Source organism: Calonectris borealis, chromosome 1 (genome assembly GCF_964195595.1).
Source record: "Calonectris borealis chromosome 1, bCalBor7.hap1.2, whole genome shotgun sequence".
Taxonomy (NCBI): Eukaryota; Metazoa; Chordata; class Aves; order Procellariiformes; family Procellariidae; genus Calonectris; species Calonectris borealis.
The window spans coordinates 213,142,921-213,165,705 of NC_134312.1; the positions used below are offsets into that span (position 1 = coordinate 213,142,921).

Genomic DNA, 22,785 nt, shown 5'->3' on the forward strand with positions numbered 1-22,785 from the left:
TAACCAAAAAAGCCATCAAAAGTGACATTGACAGTAAACTATTTTAAAACATGTGAAAATTTACAGTTCTATGTAAGTTTTCAAAACAAAACACGTCTGCATTTTTGCAGATGACACATCCAGGATACTACCTGACATGAGATATTTTTCCTTGAGAACGTTTCAAAACAGAAGGGCCAAAAATCTAATAGCAAATAGAGTTAGCTGAACTAAAGTGGAATCCAATATTGTCTTCTGGACACCAGATGTTGTTCTAAACAGCCAAAGATGGGAATCCACTTCTACCTTCTTCCTTCCCCTTCAACAGAACAATATTGAGTTCTAGGAATCTGAAAACATGCAGTTACGCACATATTGGAAAGGTGTTTAGAGGAGGCCCTCTTTCATATAGACTCCCCGAAGTAAAATTTATACCTTGGACTTCTTAAAACAAGCAGAGCGGCTCAATCTCTGCAATTTCCTCTTCAACCTATAATCAGGGTAATACAGCCTGCTCTCCCTCCATCCCTTCTGAACAAAGAATAGCTGTTCATTGCACACCTTCAGCTACACGTGTTATCATACGTTTCTAATCTGACTAATCAGTAGATTATATGTGACAACAGTCTATATGTGCCAAGAAGGAAAGTACATCCAATGTTACAGATTACGTCCAATGTTAGAATGACCCACTGAAAACTGCAAGTCACCTCCTTGACTCCGTTTCACCCCCCCTAAATTTCGCCCATAGTTCTCACAGTTAGCATAACACTGGGGCCTTAGGTATGAAATCTCTGAATGAATCACACAAATTATATGACTCCATGATGCTAACAGTGGGAGAGATAGCCAGTGCACTGCAGAGAAGCAAGAAATATTTCCAAGCAACAGGGAATATAAAACTTGGCTATTAACATACTTTTCTTTTTTTTTTCTGTTCTTTTTTCTTTTTCATTTAAATAAAGGAAACAGAACTGTAAATGAGCTTGTCAAAAAGGACTGGAAGTAAAAACAAATTAGGCCTTGGAGTCAAATTTCCATCTAAACTTGATTTCAACTCACTTTCAAAATTAAAAGGTGGGTTTTTTTTGTAATTCCAAATGTATTTCTGTTTGGATACATTGAGAGCATTTTTCTACCCACAACTCAACATGAAACTACGAGGAAACACAAACATACAAGCTAACAAAGCAGAAAGTCTAAGACAGTTAAAATATTAATGATACCAGAGTGCCATTCTTTACTCTGACATACTAAAGAAGAAGGAACTGGTAAAGAAAATGGACCCATGTCCTCAGCAATAAAAATCAACATTTTTATCAGGATCAGGATGACAAAGTGTACTTTGTCAGAACTTTACAGAAAAAAAATCCCCACCTTTGAAGCTGTCACTAGCTTATTTATTATCACAGTTACATATAAGATGGAAATTTCAAATAATTTTTCCTTTTTTAAGGCCAGCAAATACAACCGTTTCACTACTGCTCCTTATTTTGCCAAGACAGACAACAGTTTTCCCAGTCAACACAGCCCTCAAAAAACATCACTGATTTCGACTTGTATCCCCAAAGTAAGGGCAATTATTAAGGGCATCTCTATTATGTTTTCCCATATGGCATCTATGCAATATAATCGATATAATGATTGTCTAAGTGTATGTACATACAACAACATACATACACACACACACACACATACACACACACAGTCTTTCCTTTCTTCCCATAGCTTGCACAATGCTTACTTTACACAGGGGAAAAAAAGATAGATTATTATTTGAAACAAACTATCTCACAACTCTGTGACATAAAAACCACCAAGTATTTGCGAAAGTAAGTACATCAGTCCATCCCTAGGCACTGAAAATCAGTTTGATTGATGGTAGATTGATTCATTATAGGGAGAACACAAGAAAGGGACTTTCCTAAACAGAATAAGGTAGTTGGCATTAAGAATGTAATAAGTAAAGGAAGTTTACAGTGCAGAGTTCAAAATTAAATATAAGAAAGTACATACACCTGAAAAATTTCACATTGTCTAAACACAAGTGAATGTGATTACAAAGGCATTGAAAATACTGAAGTAACCTTACAATGCATCTATAACTTAGATACTGAAGTAGTCTTTGAACTGGCCTTTAATTTTTTAATTTTTTTTCTTTTTTTTTAAATTGCTCCTTCATTTTCTCTTTATGAATTCTATACCTTTGAAAACCAAGGAACCCTTTCCTTTACAGTATTTTTTCCCTTCAAGCTTTTTCCAAAGCAAAAATCTTTAGAGCCTAAGAAAATGTTTAGAGCCTTTTATAATTAAAATTAGAACACAGTCTAGTTTTATGTTTTATATATTATATTAATATTGGCTTTATTCCAACATAAATAGTCATATGTGCTTTGTATATGACAGAAAATGTATAACATATACTGTAGTCACATGCAACATTTTGGTCATTCCAAAATATATCACAGAGCTTAGTTTTTCCACTTGATAATAGATTTGAGGCAAAAAAATGAAGCTTTTTATATATAGCAATCACTTTCAGTCAACAGAGCATCACTTTTTTAGACCATAAGAAAAGATAAAGTACAGCTACACTATCTGACAATCCTTTGCCTTATTGCTTTTCTGTTCAGTGAAAATATATTAAAAACATTTCCATCAAAGAATTGATTTAATCTCTAGAGAGGATGCACATGTTCAATGTGGGCTAAGGCTAGTTAAACTCTATACTATTTCAGTAAGTAAACATATACCTCAAAAACCTATTTCAACATTAAATTCTGCTTTTTTAGTGTGAACTTATGACAAAAGGATTTGATGTTGACATAATATAAAGCTTTTGAATGAGCTTAAAGTTTTCTAAGGGAGAAATGAAAACATGCATATGTGGGGGAAGTGTTAATGCTTTTTAATATTAACCATCATATGAGTGTCACTGTGATTCCTGTTTCACAGTGCTGGGTTGTCTCGTGTGTAATCATTCTCAATCTAATTGCTTACAGGTATCTGTACACATCCTAGACACTGGTTGTTTTATATTTTGAAATACGCTGCCTTGCCATTAAATAAAAATCTATAGATTTGTGAAAGGTAAAGACCTATTTCATATTTATTAAAGATTTTAATTACATTTGAAGTTCCAAAGAGGAAAAACAGGTCACACTTTCTCTTATTAATAAATCTAAAACACCCCCGCTATGTTCTGTATTTAAAATAACCTTATTAACTTCATGCAATATTTGAAAACAAACTGTTCACAGAAGCAGGCAAAATCCATTACATGTGGGGGGGGATAAACACATACTTTCTTTACACAACACGATGGAATACAAAGTCTATAGAACCTGGAGGTAAAAACCAAAATATTTTAACAAGAAAACCCTTCCAAGATGACCCCACAATTTCCACAGGCCACAGAGAATCAATATGCAAACAACAGACATCACCAACCGACAGCTCGCCCTTGCATATAATTTTTCCAGAAGGCACCACTAAACACAAATCAAGACACAACACGAAAAGTTGCCGACACCACCAAACCTCACTTTCTTTCCCTGGAGCATCCTCTAAGTCGCTTGGAGAGTGAAGAATTGGCTCACCTGCACCGGGGGGGACCAGCCGTGGGCACAGGCGCACTCTGACCACCACTCCCCTGGGCTGCCCTGTGCCTTGGCTGGGGATTTAAGGGGACTCTTCCGCACAGTGTCCCACAGAGGGACAATCTTGCTCCTGCTCTGGCTGGCACCCCCAGGTCCCCAAAAAGGAGGCGCCTGAGAGCTATACTGGAGCCCCAGAGGATGCTGGTGCCAACGGCAGGCGCAGTGGGCATCTCTCGCTACGGGAGGCACGCTCCTGCCGGCGTCCGACCCCTCGGACCCCCTGCCGCAGCTGTGCTGCTTGGGAAGGTGTGCGTGCATGGCGCACCCAGGGCTTCCTTTGGCCAGTTTGCATGAAAGTGCTTCTCCTCCCAGACGTGAGGTCCTTTGCCGGGGCCTCCCCAGCCCCCTTGGCAGCAGCTAGCGGCAGGGCATGGCGGGAGCGGGGCGCAGCATGAGCTGCTGGCCAGCAGCTCTGTGTCAATACCGGACTCCACTCGCGCAGCGACTTGACAGCATCCCCGCTGCAGGCAGAAGCAATCAATGCTCTGCGTGGCTGGGACGCGCGCCTGCATCCCTTTCTGGATGACAAACCACGGGAGAAAAACAAAACAAAACAAAAAACACTCTTGCAATTTTCAGGAAGATTTAGTCTTTTTCTTGTTGACCCTGACACAACTTGCAGGCACCCTGCTGAAGCGGATTTATATGTACAAGCTTTGCAGGCAAAGTGCTTTCTTGTGGAAATAGCATCTAGACAAACTGCTGAAAAAGATACCCCTTTGCCAATGATCAAAACAGATGCAGGAGTGGTTTTTTTCCCCTGCATGCCTGAAAAGACCTTGTCAACAAAATTGCATCAGGAGATGCAAACGACAAGTTCAGGAAGAATGTTATCTGCCCTAAATGCTAAACTGTAGCATAAACTTTGGTCTGTGCTAATGTACATAAACACAACGGAAAGAGAGCAGGAGGCTGAATTTAAAAATAAAGCCACCTAGAAAAGATCTATGCAACAAATTAACAAATCTCCAGCAGCTTATATATATGAATGTGAATATATTTATTTGTGCATAAGGTCTTCAAGATTATGATTGATGAATCATTTTCTCCTCTTTTTTTCACCCTTTACAAATTCTTTGGTGTTTGCAAATAACCTTCTGTACAGAGTTTTCTGTAAATCCCCTCTTGGGTTTTTCTTACTAATTCAATCTCTTTTCCTTAAATTTGCTTGCAATCTTTATTTGCAAGTATTTTCTTTTCTTTCTTCTCATAGAAGTGACAGGGGTGTAAAGTGTATGAAATCTGGGCTGATTGTTTCAAACATTTGGAGAGGTTCAGGTGACTAAGTCTTTAGCCCCTTAAGACTCAGTGGATCTTGGACCCCCATATATCTACTTTTTTGGACATTTTCTTTTAACCTAAGCATGTTTCAAGTACTTTTAACCATAGAAAATAACCGATTAATTTTTAAAAACAAATACAAGACTGTGACAGAATCCTTTTATGTCTATTGGTGTTCAACTAGGATTTAAGTACACAAAAATTAAATGGAATTCATAAGTGATATGCATAGTTTTACCATTCCAAAGATGAAAGCAAATTTACTTTTAAAGAGTTCAAAGACAAAGAGACAACTATAACTATCTGCAAATATACTTTCAAATGAGATAAATGAATTTTTATAAATGCTTTTGTGCAATAAGACTTGATTCAATTATTTAATTCCTCCTAAATTACTAACCTAAAACTCCTCAAAGCTTAGACATTGCTAAAATAAATAACGATACAACCTGACAGTAATTCTTAAAGAAAAATTATGGCAATGCTCTAATACTGGAGAAAATATTTTGACAAGATTGTAATTCAAATTGTCGCATGTAAAACTAACATCAGTTTTAACTGTATTTTCATTCAGGGTGCTTGTCCTAAACTATAGTACAATCATGTTATAATGCAAGGTTTATTCAGAACTTTGCTGAAAAGCCAAAATCATACACCTGGTTGTGTCCTCTCACATAACAAGTGCCCAACTGCAAGAAGTCTCATAGCTTTGCATACAGTTAAGGTCACTTCATGTTTGAAAAACAAATATTAATGCACTTCTGAATTGCAGGGGTAGATATGGAAGCCAGCACTTAAAAATCTGAGCTAAGGGAGTCTATAAGGTAATCATTGCTATGTGCAAAGTAAATGTAAAGATACATAAGACTGAATCCATGGTTTTGCAATTTTTCTTAAGCATAAGGAGTGAAGGTTTGCGAGCTGTCCGGAAAGCTGCTTTCCTCTAGTGCTCAAGGATAATTCAACCCTTAGCACTTAAAAACTTGTCTACCAGAAGATAATCCAAATCATTACTGCATCATTTCCAGCAGGACTACCTCTATGTAGTGACCATCAATTGACCATCAATTGACCAATGACCACCAATTGATGCTATAAATCATATATAAAATAATAATACATTTATTTATATACTATATATATATATTTAAAGAGAAAACACTAACAAGGCCAAATTCAGATTTCATTTTCATCCTTATAGACCTGTATTAGCAGTGTCCATCAGCTTAAGACCATCAGCTTTTTTGTCACATAGCAAGCTACCCAGTTCACTCCAGAATATACTGATGCTATTGCAGCTTTTTCAAATGCCAGTCAGAATCTAAAAAAACCAGTTTAAATATGTCTTTCAAATCCATTTGTAGAAATCTGGATAATTGCAGAAGTCAAAAAAAGTTCACATATAAGTTTTAAAAAGGCCACTCAAAAAAAGATATAAAAAAAAATAATCAGGGCAAGGAGCAGCTACAACATGGTTGGGGAGTGGAAAGAATGTACGCATTCTGTGACCAGATACACAGCTACACTAATAATATTGGGTAAAGCCAGCTGTACCAGAGCACTAAAATGTCTATCACAAACCCCCATAGTCCTATATTTTAAAGCGGTAGGTGACCTTTTAGCAACCTTACTACACCCCAACCAGAACAATGCAGAACTGCAAAGGCATCCTCTTGACTGTAACGTTTATTCATACACTGTTAAAACACTATATTTGAAATGGCCTCTTATCAGAATGTGCAAAAAGTTTTTTTCAAAAGAGTTTGACACCACTGACCTTACCCTGAACTTACCTACCCCACACTTCTAGGCTATTTCATACTTAGAAAATCCGTAAATAAAAAAAAATTCTATTAATAAATGATTTAACTGTCCATATTTTTTTCTTCGAGTTTGTCACTGCCTATGTGAGAAAAAAACACTTGAGTATGGGATGTATATGTGCAATTAATTGCTAGACAACATGGTAAGATGGATTCAAAAGGTAATGCAATTTCATCAGCTGTAATTGAACCATTGTATTAGACAGGATGGCACGCACTTCTGGATGAACTTGGATTAACACATGGCTCAAATCCACATGCTCAGCTATCACCCTAATTTGATAATAGCTGGTGCACAAAGCAAAACTGAATATTATACAGTACACCGTGTGAACTGTGTTTGACCTGATACTGTTGTGGAAAAATCTCACTAATTTTCTTTTAAAAATATTAAGTAGGCATGACAAAATGGAGCAAATAGGTTTAGCTGATATTCCACCAGCACAAATAACTGTAACTGGATTACAGTAATGTTGGACATACATCAAAAATAAACACTGAGAAGAGTTTGCTTTGGGCAAAAATGTGCATATGGGAAACAAAAATTTATTAATAGAGTTCTGAAAGGGAAGACAGAAGCATGGGCGAAAATTATTTAGAAGTAGTAACAGATTTTTCCCTCTAACCAAGAATGCCATGTTATGCAACCCTAAAAAATACAGAATGAAAGAAGAGTAATAAATGTGGAGTGGACCAGGTTACTTAGTGGTCCTAAAATTTCTATACATATTTTTCTAGAAAGAAAAATAATGAGAACAATTGTTAATATGATAGCAAGGCTACTGAAATAAGTCAAATGCAATTTCTTTGCAACTGTTTTTTTTTGTTTGTTTGGTGAAAAGCAATTATGTTTGTATAGAAATAATAGTCTTAGTGGTGACATAGCCAGGAAGGAATGGTTGTGATTAGTCGAAGATTAGGCTAGGAGCCAAGTGATCTGGCGCAATGCATTGCTATCACAATGTACCTAGAAATCTTGGGCAAATCGCTTGATTTCTGTGAGTATCCTATATGTAAAATGAAAAAAACCCACTTCATTTAATGAAACCAGAACGTAAGGAGTGGAGAAGGACACATCTGAAATTAAACAGCTCAGCTTCTATTTCAGGCTTGCCTACTCCTCCTTTCCTCTAAGTATGCAAGACAAGAGAGGCATGCAGGACTACAACACCAAAAATAAAACAGTAAAAGAGGAAATATGTAATAAAGGGTGGTTTTATTTAAAAATTTCACCATTAAGGAAATTTTATTGGAGATCTGTCAATGGTCTTTAAGAGTAATATTTTGTTTGCTTAAAAAAAGTTATACGATCCCCATATCCTTTAAACAAAAGGATGAATCTCAAGCTTTATAAGTTTTATACAAAAATATCAGCACAGCACTATCTGAGACGCAGCTCCCTGCACAACATATCTGCCTGTATGATCAAGGACATGTTCTTTTGATTTTTATGAGAGGGTGGAAAAGCTTACAAGAGTTCTTGTGGGATATCCATAGAATAAAGAGTTACAAATGCAAACATATCCATTCTCAGTGTTAGCTGCATGTCCCAGGGTTAACATAAGGACAACAATTTAGAAATCAAAATACAATGAAAAAGGAGAACAACAAGGGTTTGGAAGGGAACTATATCAACAGAAAAAAAAACAACCCTCAGCTGGGAATATTAAGTCAAAGTCAATCATGTCAAATCTGGTGGAGAACAGAGCAGCAGGTTTACCAATTTCACATCCAAGTGAATCAAAGAATGATAAAATTGCAGTGGAAAGACTGAAATACAAGAGCATTTCCATGCCAATACAGCAACATCCTTTACAGGACCTGCGATTTTCTGGTAGAGGTGTGTAATAGTTTGTGAAGTTCTCTCCTCTGCAGAATTCTGTGCACTTTATTTTAGTGCTTTAGTTCACCTTAAACTAGATTCATATAAAGCCATTAAGCAAAATAACTTAGATGGAACTTCAAAAAGATCTGTTTAGAAAAGATAGATTAAATGCATAGGGTAGAAAGGACAGCAAGGGTTGTTGCAACCATCATTTTCACTATGTGGGAAATACTGACACCTCTTTTCCACATGCTGTTGAGGACAAAGAGGGCTCAAGACTTTCCCAAAATACTGAAATATAACTTTGAACCTCCACCCACTGTCACAAGAAACAAAAGCCTTTGCTTGAGTACCTTTGGCCAGGTAGTTTGTGACAAGCACCACTGAGTCCAAGAACTTAACCCTTTTAGTAACCCTTCAGTTTACAGTGCTTAATACTAGCACTCTGGCAAATTTAAGACAGCTTTTTTAAGATCCGATTCTTCATTTCCAGTTTTTTAGGAACTACATTTCAGAACTTCAGTATCAGCCTAATACTCCAACACTGTTTTGCACATAATAGAAAAGGATATAAAGAAAAGTTTATGGCTAATAGTTACTTAAAATTCATATCTCCAAGTTCAGTTGCATGAAGATATTCAGTACCTTAAACTACTCACATTTGTCTCTGTGTTAAATTAGGAATAAACTAGCATGTTATTTACTATGGGTGATTTTTGATTTTGAAAGAGAAATTCAGCTACATTGGATCTCCATTCAGGTAGTAACCTAAGCAGTAAAAGTATACCATAAATATGCAGGGGATATCCATAGAATAAAATAATCAGGATTTTTATTACAAAATCACATTGCATCAAGATATATGCGCTGCATGCATTGCATAAAGAAAGAGGATAATATAACCAAGCTAGAATTTTTGCAGGAGTATGTTTTTATTCCAAAGCTGGCAATCCACATAGCAAATAAAGAATGCCAATTAGCCAACTCAGGCAGTCTTTTTTAGGTGTAGTGCCTATTATAGCATCCTCTTTCCAAACAATTGCTTCCCATTAAAGTTATTTTGAAAGAACTTCACTCAAATTTATTAGCAGACAATGCAAAATTGTTTCTTCCCTATGAAGCTATTTGAATTATGTTCTTAATACACAAAATCTTTAAAGAGTTTGGCATGGTTCTGGCACTGTCTTATTATGGGCCACTTGTAAGCTTTCACTGCAGATGAATGGAAAGCAGAGAGATGTGATCACATAGCACAGCCAAAAAAGACAAGGTTTATAACATACGTTACTGAGAATTCAAGTTACTCAGCTGCTTCTTCAGCCTCTGGAAAATAATGACTTGTTTTAAGTGACTAACATAACTTTCACAACAAAAGCAAAACCATTTGACTGGAACATAACTGATTCAATATTAAAAGAATAATGAAAATCTGTCTTGTTTCTCTACAATCCATACCTGGCCACCCCTGAGATTTCATTTCAGTTGAAAACAACGTCTAAAAAGATTTCCCAAACAGAAATATCCTAGTGTGTTTTTGTGAACGGATTATGTTCAGGGTCCATGTGCTGTGTATTTATATGACATGGACGGTACATGAATCAAGAAAGGGAGATACAGAAGCAAGATGAACCCTTGATGGCTTTGTACTGAAAAGAACTTCACAGTCACTCTAGACATAAGAGGTTTGTATATATTTTGGGTATTTTTTCTTAATATCTGTCTTTGTTACTTTGAAGAGTGAAAAAAAAATCTATTGGCATTATTTGGAGCACCTATAACATTACACCATATCTGCACCAAGTGACCTCAAGGGCCTGGACCGATTGCTCTTTCCTTTGATACAGCTAGAAGTTATTGAGCTCAGTGCAGGACTGACAGGGTAAAATTCTGGAGCCTGTGTTATACAGTAGGTCAAACCAGATAATCACAATAGTCTTGCTAGCACTGTACATATGAATGAAACCAAACTAATGGCTGAGATAAAAAGTCGTTTCTCTGTATTAGTGGATGTAATAGCCTGCTATTCATGGCAACTTTAGGATTCCACTTGGTCTTAGGAAGAGAAGATAAAATTAAATATGCTTCCCAGAATGACACTTTGGAGAAAGATTGCCAGGATAGAGCAGGTGAGGGACCAGCCATGTGTCTGAGCCATGTACAGCTGTGTTGGTTAAAGCAAGAGGAAACATGGAGATACAGGAGAGCACTTTTCTTCCTTTAAATTGTGAAGATGACTTTTATTTTTATAAATACATCCAGGAAAGTAAACCATCAGTAACAAAACACATGACTTCTCTTGGAACCACTTGCTAACTTAGGAAAACAATCTGGTCAATATAACAGGTTCACATGGGAAGCACATTAGATTGTGAAGGAAATAGAGATGGCGTATATTGTCAAGTAGCAAATTACATTTATATAATTCAAACAAGTCTGGCCTGTTTCTTTTGGTAGAAATCTCTGATGTTTTACTTTTATAATGTGTGATGGTAAACAGGATTGGAACAATAAAAGCCAGAAGAAATAAGCAGCCTGAAACTGAAGCCACAACACCTTTTGATTTCACAGAACTCAGTCTACATTCTTAATCGAGACGTTAGAGCAAATCAAAGAACGGTTGAGGAGGCATATACTGAAAAGTAGGTAATGATGTGTATTGTAAGGTTTTTGTTTTGCTTTGCATCATTTATTGAAACAAATTCCAACATTTAGCTAGAAAAGCTGCTCTTCGGTCAAATAGCTCTTGCTCTGAGAAACATTTGCCCGAGTTACCTTCAACTTCCATCTCCTTGTTTTCATCAATTTATTTCTATTCTCTAATTTTACTTTAAATCATTCTTTATCCCTCTCAATAATCATTACTTTCAAATGAAAAGATCACTATAGCTCCCATGGTTTGTTAGTCTGTTTATCCAGTTTGTTAACTAGTCCCTCATAAGTCAGCTCCATCCTATAAGCATTTTACTGTTTTCTTTAAACTTTATCCAGTCTAAAGAGGATTACACCTTTGCAGTTTTATGTGATAGCTAGCTGTTAGTGACAGATTAGTGACCAGAAACCTATGAAAAAGAACCCCAAAAATGAACAGCCCCTGGGATATTGTTGTAACAAGTTTACAAAAACACTCTGCATACCTGGGGAGTCCTTGCAAGACAGTTCTTGGCAAACTGTATTCATTACCTTAATATCCTGGAGTGTATATACAAATAAAGATACTGAAATAATAATGCATGAAAAAAACAGTCTCAAACCAATACATGCAATACTATTTCTATCACGTGCATTATTTCAAAACAAACTGAGTTGATTTATTAAGCCAACATGTAAACCAAGACTCTCTGTTCTCCAAAAGCAGATACTTTCCATTCTGAAGGATGTTACATAAAAGTGTTCGCAGAAAAAAACCAAACAAAAAAACCAAAATAAAAAAAATTTGCTGAACAATTTTTGTTTCCTTCAGAAATCTGGTCTCCAATGTTTCAAAATTCAATAGTTTTAATTCCTTTTTGGGGACCTTAAAATACCTTTTTGGCTCTGACTTCCATTTATTAAATGGCACTTTAACATTTTTCAAACAAATTTTGAAATGATGAAAAACTCAAGCTCGTGTCAGTGTCATTCAAAAATCTAGAGGATAGATGAGAAAGGACACTTTCTAAACAAGGTTCCACTTATTTATGTTACAAGACTACAATAAGAATCATTTCATAATGCTGCATTTGCCTCTCCATTGACTACAAGGAAGCTTACATGACAAACTCACAGGATGATGTTTATGTTGCTGGCACCCATGTTTAGTTCCTGTCCTGGTTTCAGCTGGGATAGGGTTAAATTTCTTCCTAGTGCTCTGTTTTGGATTTAGTATGAGAAGAATGTTGATAACACACTGATGTTTTCAGTTGTTGCTAAGTGCCCTGTCAAGGACAGCTTCCATGCTCTACCAAATGCAGAGGCTGGCAGGGAGCATAGCCGGGACAGCTGGCCCAGCTGGCCAACGGGGTATTCCATGTGACGCCATGCTCAGTATATGAACGGTAGGCGTGTTCCAGGAAGTAGCGATCGCTACTTGGTTATCGGTCAGCGCGGGTGGTGAGCAATTGCATTGTGCATCACTGATTTTGTATATTCTATCATTATTATTATTATTTTCACTTTTCTGTTCTATTAAACCGTCTTTATCTCAACCCACGAGTTTTACTCACTCTTACCCTTCTGATTCTCTCCCTGTCCCACTGCGGGGGGGGGGGGCGGGGGGAGCGAGCGAGCGGCTGCGTGGGGTTTGGCTGTCTGCCAGGTTAAACCACGACAGTTCCTTAATGTCTATAAACCATTTTTATCTATCAATGGAATGTCATCTTCAGGTAAATGAAATATCAAGTAGTACAGTAATTGACTGCAGTACATAAACCCCAATAATGTATTGAAGAACCTAAGTAACCTAACAGTCCGAAGCTCATTTTCCAAAGGGCCTAAAGTATTGAAGAAAAAGTCTAATTCATCAGAAACTGCTTTTATCTAGAGGACAATCTAAGATTGAAGAGTTCCTCATATGCTCAATGGTGACTATTTGGACTCTTTCCAGGATAACGTATCCTTCAAAAAGCTGTGTTTCTGGATAGATAGGCTGGTAGATAGGTAGGTAGCTAGATAAAGCATTTACCCTATACTTCAAATGTGCCAGTAAAATAATCTATGTATTACCGATCTTAATATATGCAAATACTTACATTTAAATTATATTTTTCATTTTTTATAAAGACTAAGAGTCAATCACTTCACACCTATGGGCTGGTCAGCTGAGTCAGTAGCTTCTTCCACAACTTCACAGTTAGCTGGAGTCTAGGTTAATTAATCATTTTGCACTCTCATCCAATTCTGCTGCCTTTCCAGGTTTCTTACATGTTAAGCAATCATAAAAACAGAACAGACCCTCTGTTCATCTTCTACAGTTTACTGTAATTTTCTTCAGACATATTTTTCTGAACTTTGTAGAAAGTTTTTAAAAATACAATTACATTGTATTTTTATATTTTCTTTCTGCACACACTCAGTTACTCTTCCAAGGAATTAAAACAGTCTTTTGACAAAGCCTTCCCTTTAGAATAGCTATGTTGACTCTTCCTTTGTGAGAATGCATTATATTTTCAAAGGCAGACTTCCTGGTCTATAATTCTCTGAATCATCTTTAAAATCTGTTTTAAGAAAGTTGTATTTTTCATCTTCCATTCTTGTATTTCCAAAAGCATCCTAAGTGTTAGGATACCCATTGTTTTAACATTTTGATAATTTTAATTTTCAGTTCCTTCCTGGGCTAAAACCACACGGTCCCAGCAGTACGCAACTATTAATTTAATCAAATTCCTCTTTTATGGCACTTTGATTTTAGACACTTTCCCTGACTTCTTTCCTGTAGAAAAAACCAAAAATTTCCAACATTTCTGTACAGTGGAAAGTAAAGCAAACAACTAATTAGATTTTTTAAATCATTTTGTCTTTTTCAGTGGCCCTTTTTTTTTTTTTTTGTATTTTGTTCATCTATTAACCCCTTCCAGTGGCTCTTTGAGAAGCTATCTGTTTCTGATGTGCTTAAAAAAATACTATTTTTTGTCTCCGTTAAAACCTTTAGCAGACATTACCATAGTTATATATTTAAATTGTCAGAGTTTATGGACATCTACATATTTCTTGCTTAGAAACAATACTAACTTATTGTAATAAAATATTTTGCTCTTTTAGCGATATTTTTAAAAAATTCCTACAAAACTAGCTTCTTCATTTGTATGAACTTTATTCTTTGAACTTTAATATTTCTGTGATTTTTTCCCCCACTTTTACAAGGGTATGAAATTTAACACATTATGATTTCTACATCACGTCTAGGTTCCAGGCACTGGTCAAGACTAATTCAAGAGAGACTTTGTGTAATTTTCTAATTATTTTACATCACTTGTTGCACCTAAAAACACAACCTCTTTATCATTCAATGAACGGTATGGCTTTAATACCATACTATGCTATAGAATTTCTTACCCCATTTTCATACAAGTTAACTATTTTGTGTTCAGTTTGCTTTCACTAACAGTATATCATTCCTATAAAGATTACAGCAATATCTCACGGATTTTCTTCTTTCTATTAAGTTTCTTAGAAATATGATGCACTACCATCTTCATTTATATGAAGGATTCCAGTTTATCCACATAAATAATTTATATGTACATGTTACTTGAATTCCATAAACAGAATAAATTACTTGTCTCAAAGAAAGACCAAAGAAAGATGTGGAAATAAATATGGTAAACAATTAAATATAGCTGAAAAGAAATATTCCTCTAAAATGCATTGTTAACTCATGAAACTCATTGTCTGTAGATAAAAGAAGAGCTAAATTTGCAGTCTTGGTACAAGCTATGGTTATAGTTCTTTTATAATGTGTATGTAATTATACTCCAGGACATGAACATAAATAAATAAATAAATAAATAAATATAAACTGGATAGTCCCAAGAAAAATAAACAGTGCTATTGGCAGATAAATCTGGAAGAATGGACTACATTTTTCCTGAATTTCTGTCTCCTTACCACCAGCACAGAGCATTAGCCTTTATTAAACAGCTAATCTGAAATTATACAAAGAAAACTTCACACAAATGTGAAAGTATATTTTTAACCTGTTCAGAGCAAAACACGATGACACGTTCATCTACCATTTCAATCAAACATAATTTTGTTCCCTCATGACTAATGACTGATTAGTGAATTGCTTTTATGCCAAAATTACTGTTTCTAAATATGTTCTTAAATAGATATAATGATTGCAAAAAATTACAGCAGGAAAAAGGGAGCATATATCAACAACAGTGTTCCAGATTTCTTTCAGCCCGTGTATATATTGACTTGTGAAGGCAATACAGAAAGTTTTAGAGGAAGAGTTCAATAAGAATTTGTCATTGGGGAGAAAAAGGAAATAATTATTTGAAATCTCTAATATTTAGTGCTTCTCAGAAAATATTTTGGAACAGTGAATCTGAGCAGATAGTGTTATTTGTAAAGACACTTCCCCAGCTCTGTTTTCTTTGTTATTTAAATTCTCTAGAAGGAGAGCTACTGGAGTTCAGCTGAAGTTAAAATTGAAGATGGACATGAAGGGTAACAAGAAAGGTTTCTATAGGTACACCAGCAACACAAGGAAGATGAAGGAAAATGTGGAGACGTAGTGACAAAGACATAGGAAAGTCTTTGTTATGAAGTGACTTTGTTTTCTTAATGTTTATAGGCAAGGTCTGCTCTCTGGCCTCCCTAGTCCCTAAGGAATATGAAGCTAGAGACCACTTAAGTAAATTGGATGTACACAAGTCCATGGAACTGGATGGGATGCATCCAAAAGTGCTTAGGAAGCTTGCCAACATTGTAGTGAGACCTCTCTCACCTTTCAAAGTCTGTGGTGTCAGGAGAAGTCCTGATAACTGAAGATGACAAACATCACATCCATCTTCAAGAAGGGCAAGAGGAGGATCTGGGGGACTACAGGCTGGTCTTCCTAATGTCAATCCATGGGAAGGTTATAGAGCAAATAATAATAAAAAAATGTTCACAGTTCACAAATTGAAGGGAGTTGTTGATCCACAGATAGGCATGGCTGTCATTCGTAGAAATCTTGACAGAATGGAGAAATACACTGACGGAAACTTCATGAAGTTCAGGGAAGGCAATGCAAAGTCTGGCACCTTAGGAGGAATAATCCCATGGAACAGAACTGTTTGGGGAGTTGCATGGAACTTGCTCGGAAGCAGGCTTGCGGAGAAGGAGCTGGGCGTCCTGATGGACAAGTTGAACAGGAGTCAGCAGTGTGCCCTTACAGCAATGAAGGTAAACCATATACTGGTCTGCGTGAGTAGGAATGTAGAAAGGACATCAGGGAAAGTGATTCTTCACTTCCACTGAGTATTATGAAAGCATATGTGAAGTACCATGTCTGTTTTGGGCTACCCAGTAAAAGAGAGAAATGAACAAACTGAAGTGAGTCCAGTGGAGAATCATCAAGATGGTCGGCAGGCTGGAGCACTTGATGTATATAGACAGGATGAGAAAGCTATTTTCAGGCCAGGAAAGGGACTAAGGAGCAAATCTAGCCGACCCTCTTCTTAAGTGGATGGTAACAGAGGAGCCAGAGCCAGACCCTTTTCAGAGCTGCATGGCAAAAGGCAAGGGCCAATTAACACAAGCTGCATCAAAGGAAATGGGATTAGATGTCAGGAAAAAAAAAATTACCATGAATGTGATCAAGCACAGGAACAAGTTGCCCAGAATACAAAAAACATTAATGCTTACACAAGTGTTGCAAATGCTTCCTTTACTCAAGAAATGTCCCCTAGAGTAGAGAACATCTTTTGATGTTTGACTGCTCAGTCAGTCTTTGGTGTTTCTGCTTGAGACACCCAGTTAGTATAAACCACATTAGATAGTTACCTTAATGTAAATTAAGCTAATTGTTTGATAGAGGTGACAATTGTTTCGTATTTCCGAAGACAACGAGTTGGCAAGAGTCAACTCAGCCTCGTTTACCTCATTCTTTCCTCCCAACGTTTTTTTTAAAAATACTGATTGTAGAACTTGGCAGATGAAGACAAACTATTTCAGTCTGGAAAATTCATACTGTGGGACTGCCAACAAGCTGAAAGAATGTGAGAAAACTGAAGAAACTATTAAAAAAATCCAAAATAAATCAGCCTCATATTAATTATCCAAGGACATTCAACATGGCAAAAGAGGACACTAGTTTGCATTAAATACTAATAGTCCGTTCTCCTTTAGAAAAGAAATAATACATTTTTTGTCAACATATTTTGACAGCTGTTAGGAGATTTGTCAGGGGATTAGATTTTCGAAGTTTGTTGACAAAGTATTTGTTTCACAGAGTGAAAGGTGTATGAAAGTCTAATTGCATATCTTTTGTCTTCTAAATCCTGTATTCTTTGTGGAGCGGTTTGCAGGACAATGTACCTATAAACAACAATCTGAAGACAGCAGTGTCAGGGCCCTGAGGGCACTATGAGGCCTGACTGTCCCTGCCCACCTCCCCCAGGACCTACCCCCACCCTGGCCATGGCTCAGGACCCCATTTCAGCCCAGCCTGGGGCCATTAGTCGCAGCCCCAGGGACTGCCCTGTAGGATGCTGTCTCCAGCTCCGCCACAGCTCTGCTCTGCCCAGCTATGGGCCTGCTGAGCTGGGCTGACATCCCAGCCTGGCCTTGGCCCAGGCCTGTCCCCATGGAGGTGCCTGGTGTCTGGGCTGGGGCTGCCCCGCTCCCTGGTTTTGGGTGGTGGGACCGGGCCTGGCTGTGACGCCCTGACCTGCTGGCCCTTGGGGAGCCCCCGCAGCTCCCGTCCTCCAGCGAGCTGCGGGTCCACGCACTGCCCTGACAGCATTAATATGGATTTTTTGTTTTGTGTGTCCATGATCACGACCCACAAATATAAGGAATCAGGGAATGAAATGCACAAATACAGTCCCTGGAGAACCTGCTCCCATTTGTTCTGTGGTATGGTACACGCATACTTTGAAAATATCCAGAGATTTTTATCTCCTCACAGCCAAATAATTTACAAAACTTTTACAGGCATAAAACCATTTATGTATAGCTGGAATTTTGGCAGCAAAATTAAAAAAACAATTAACTACATAAAGCCATGCAAATAACTTCTCTATTGAATGTCTTCTATCACCTTCACTTATCTTCTTTATTTTCTCTTTTAAGACATTTGAGACTCACTTTTCTCTGGACAGAAGGTTTTTGTAAAGATCTGTTTTGCCAATATATCTCTATTTGCCATCCAAAAGCAATCTACCCGCCCAATTAAAACAGAGGTTCACACTAAATCAATATTAGAAGTTAATATTTTGCTCTTACTGAAATAAGCAGCCTTCTGCTTCAACTAACACAAAGCACACACCATGACTCAGATTGTATTTGATTTACCTGCTCAAAAAAGGAAAGAAAAATAAAAGCTATATTTACAAAACTACTGGAGGTATGATCTCATTTTCCACAACAGCTCATGTATTGAGACACTCACCCAAGACAAGGTTGCCATGGAGTCTAACAGAGTCTTGAACTTACTCTAGACATGACTCAACAGATTTATCTTGACCTAAACCCAAGTCTTTACACACTCAGTTCACGATCCTGCTCAAATTGTCCAGCAAAAACACATGATCCCAGTCAACAGTGATGAGACCCTCTGTGTTGGGATGCTTGTTCCCAAAGAGTACTGGATAGAGCACAGTCAAAAAAATATGATCTCACCATTAGTAGGAAAAGCCTGACAGTGCAGGGTGTCTTGCCTGAGCTCATCTCAGCCTAAGCTGATTTTAGCTTGTTTAGCAGTGATAGCAATTGCCTAGCAATCAGGTACTTATTCCCTGAACTTGATCTGGCTTCATTTTGGCTGATAACAAGTGGTTATTCAGTATGGATTGAATTGTCTATGACTCTAAAATAAAATGTGGCATGGAAGAGAGCAGATAAATGATAATACCAGAGCTCTCAGACTATAAACGTTAATTCTCAAAAAAAAAAAAAATTCCTCAAACCAAGACTTAATGGCCCTGGTCACTTCTAAACTAAACTTGAACACACTTCGTATTGATTGCCCCCATTCTCAAACACACACCTTCCAGAATTTGACTCCTACCCTAATAATTTTGCTAAAAGGTAGACAAAGTTGTTTCATGTTCTTCCTTTCTCTGAGAGTCAAAACACAGACAAATAAATACTGCAGGATACATTGCAGTTTTGACAGAAACAAAAGAACAAAACAAAACCCCAGTAATCATTATGTTGATTTAGACTTTTTTTTTTTTTTAATGCCACCACAGAACATCCGGAATCTACTATACTACTTTAGGTACAACATATAACATCAGTTCAATAAATTCCATGACATTTACTTTGTACTTCACCACCAAACTGAAGTGACCAACCTGACTCTTCCTTACTCTAGTACGAGAAATGGTTGGGCACATATCTTTGTTTTCCATGCATGTATGTGGACAGGTGACTGGCAGTCAATATACAGGATGTGCTACTGTCTCGTTTTCTTGAGCCTCTCCCTGTGCGATGAACTGAGCCACCCCCAGAATCTTTTCCAGATTAAAAACCATTCAGCAAAACCTACTGAAATTAGTAAACAGTTCAAAGACAGTCAAAAATATGTTTTGTGGTAGCCTCACTAGTTACCAAACAAATAAAACATTCTCAACTCCAGTTGAGCTGCCATGCTTTTCTGTTTTACCCATGTCAGCAACCTAAGGACAGTGCATACACTTTCATGTAGTCCCAGTTCACAGAATCACTGAATAGTTGAGGTGGGAAGGGACCAGTGCTAAACAGAGGGGAAGGATCACTTTCCTCAACCTGCTGGCAACGCTCTGCTTAATGAAGCCCAAGAGGCTGTTGGCCTCCTTTGCTGCAAGGGCTAGTTCATGGTCAGCCTGGTGCTCAGCAGGACCACCAGTTCCTTCTCCAGCCAATTCATGAAAGACATTCACCTCCTATGTAATTACCTGAATAACTTCATGGCAGACCTCTGCTGTCAGTGTGGGTCCAGAATGAAAACAAGAAATGGCAGTATAGGACTCTGCTGAATTATTAGGGTATTTATCTGTTGAGGGAAGGAACTGGGTGCCAGTGTAGCTTAAAACAAAGTATTATTTTATAAATCTCATTTGCAATGTTCAAATCTCTTTGCTTTGACTATCAGACATCTGGAAAACTGTGAAACAATGAACTCAAGTCTGGAGCACTGGGGAATGGCATATATTCCATACATGGAAGAATTTTGATAGTAGAACCTTAACAGCAGGTTTCGGTCATCAGAAAAAGAAGTTAGGAAGAGAACCTTATTTCACAAGTGGCCTAGAGGGCTCAGCATAAACCAGTGGGCTCAAACACAGCAAAAAGGTGAATAAATAGCACATGGGCTTTGTCTGGGATCGTGATATTTTAATGGAACTAATCTGTAAGAAAAGCGCTCACCATAATGAAGCCAACACTGCCAATGTAGCAATTATTTTCAATTACATTTTTTCTCACAAAAGTTGTCAATTCACCTGTAGAGTGTAAACCTATCATACATTCATAAGACAACAACTCAGACCCAATTTACTCTCAATCCTGAAAAGTAATTAATTGCATCTCATTTTTAAATCTACAAGCTTGGTGGGACATTAAAGCCCACAAATAATATATAATAAACAAAACTCATTCAGTGAGGAAAGGCCCCTATTTGCTTGGGCTTGTAACTCTAACCCTATCTCACAAATGGCTGAATGACACCATGACCAGAAGAAAGCTGGGCTGGGCACTGAACAATGCACTGCACTGGGTACAACTAATGAGAAGATACAGGGAATTAAAGGACTGTCTCCCTCCCCATATGCAAATAAACACCATATTTAAACAGTCAAAAGCAGTTCAGAATCTAGTCCTTAGTATTTCCATCTTCATTACTGTCACATTTCTGCTTCTAGAGCCAGATCTCATTAGATTCTAAATCATTCTGATTATGGTAATTTCCATATTTTACAAGACCTTTTGCAATTCTGTAGTTATTGATGTTAACTACAAAAAGAATAATGCTCAATTTCTCCAGTAATGAACCACTGAGTTATCCCACAATATTATCTCCCCAGACCCTGAGGGTGACTTTGAAAAGAATGTTAGTTATCTCTAATGAAGATATGTAAACAGATGTTATATTTGCCATCTGATTAAGCTTTTCAGAATGATCATTAAAGTCACTTACCCATATGGAACATCATATGTACGTACTGTTTAACTGTGCAAAGCACATTCCTTGTCTAAAGAAAATATATGATCTGTGATAGCTAAGGAAAGACTAGGAATCTGAACTTTATTTTCTCCATTCTCCTCTGGAAATAAATTAGGGTTATCTGAATGAAACTGTGTTCAAGACCTCTATCTCGTCTGCACCAGAACAGAGAGTGCGTGCGGATAATCAAGAAGATCTTACGGTTAAAATAACTAAATCATTCCCTTGACTGCTGGCTTTGACTCCCTCTTCTGCCAAAGTGTTTCTGTGTTCCGCTGGGGAAGCCATTTAAAACAACATTATCACATGTGGTCACTGCATATGCCTCATTTTCTCACTATTTAATTTGAAAGCATTGCGTCTAATTTGCAGCAAGATCAAAAAAAAAAAGAAATGCAGCTGATGTCAACATGAATTTTCTCATATACTTCATGTGCTTTATAAGGCTGAGCAAATCCTGAGTTATCAAGCATGGATAAATCAAGCATCTAAGATTAGTGTGAAGCTGGGTTTAGGTTTTAGGTTTGTTTTTTTGTTTGTTTTTTGTTATTTCTCTGTGCTCTAGTTTGCCCTAGAGTTTGTTATCAGAGTGATCGTGTTTCCCTTCTCCCCCACTGGTTCCCAGCTGCACTCTCCTTACCCTTTCTTTCCCAGAACCCATCTAGACAGATGGATTCACATAACCACTAATGCCCAGTTTCTAAGCTACTCGGACTCAAAATGTAGCTGTGTTAACCCAGTGCTGTTCCCAAGCTAACACAGTCTGTTTCTCAGTTTGGCTTATTATCCTGGGGCATAAAAAAGAAAGACTCTGTGCTTTCAGTTCCAGTGCACAAACATATCCAAGGATGAAGCAGTTGTTACAGTGAAAGTCTGACTTCATCTTGGAGCTAATTATGCTTAATCCCTGGGAAAACAGTACCCATGCACTTTGGTTAGCAGAAGGATAGTAAGAATCTTCAGCACGTGCAAGAAAAACTAGCTCTTTGAAGACTTAATTATTATCTCTAGAAAATATATACAGAACTCTGGATTGTAACTCAGTCAAATTTGTTTGCATTTTCAGAAGGATTACCCTTAACAAAAGTCATCTGGCTCTTTGAGAAGTGCTGGAATATCAGGAATACAGAAAAGAATTCCAGGCTTAATTAGTTATTTTTGAAAAGAGATAATGTCTTTTCACTCCCTAGTATCAGTCCATAAATGACTAAATCATTCTTGCTAAAACTGTGAAAACACAGAAAACAAATGACCAGATCAATTAGCCTGAGACACAGAAACAGAGCACAGAAAATTTTAGCTTAACATGTAAACTTTGTCAAAGTTATAGACTGAAAAGTGATTGTATAGGTAGAATCAAGCAATTCTAATAGTAGTAGTAGG

General features: G+C 37.2%; 1 protein-coding gene across 4 annotated transcripts in view; it reads right to left on the minus strand.

Moving 5' to 3' along the window:
- Positions 1–22,785, minus strand: part of DLG2 (discs large MAGUK scaffold protein 2) — a 1,041,736-nt gene that overhangs the window by 452,806 nt on the left and 566,145 nt on the right. Inside the window, exon 1 of one of the 4 annotated variants that reach the window (XM_075140225.1) lies at positions 3,579–3,896. The exons of the other annotated variants lie outside the window; for them this stretch is intronic. Coding sequence (XP_074996326.1) covers positions 3,579–3,896 — 318 coding nt within the window. Of the gene's footprint in view, positions 1–3,578; positions 3,897–22,785 lie in introns of those variants that run through there. 4 annotated transcript variants of the gene reach the window in all.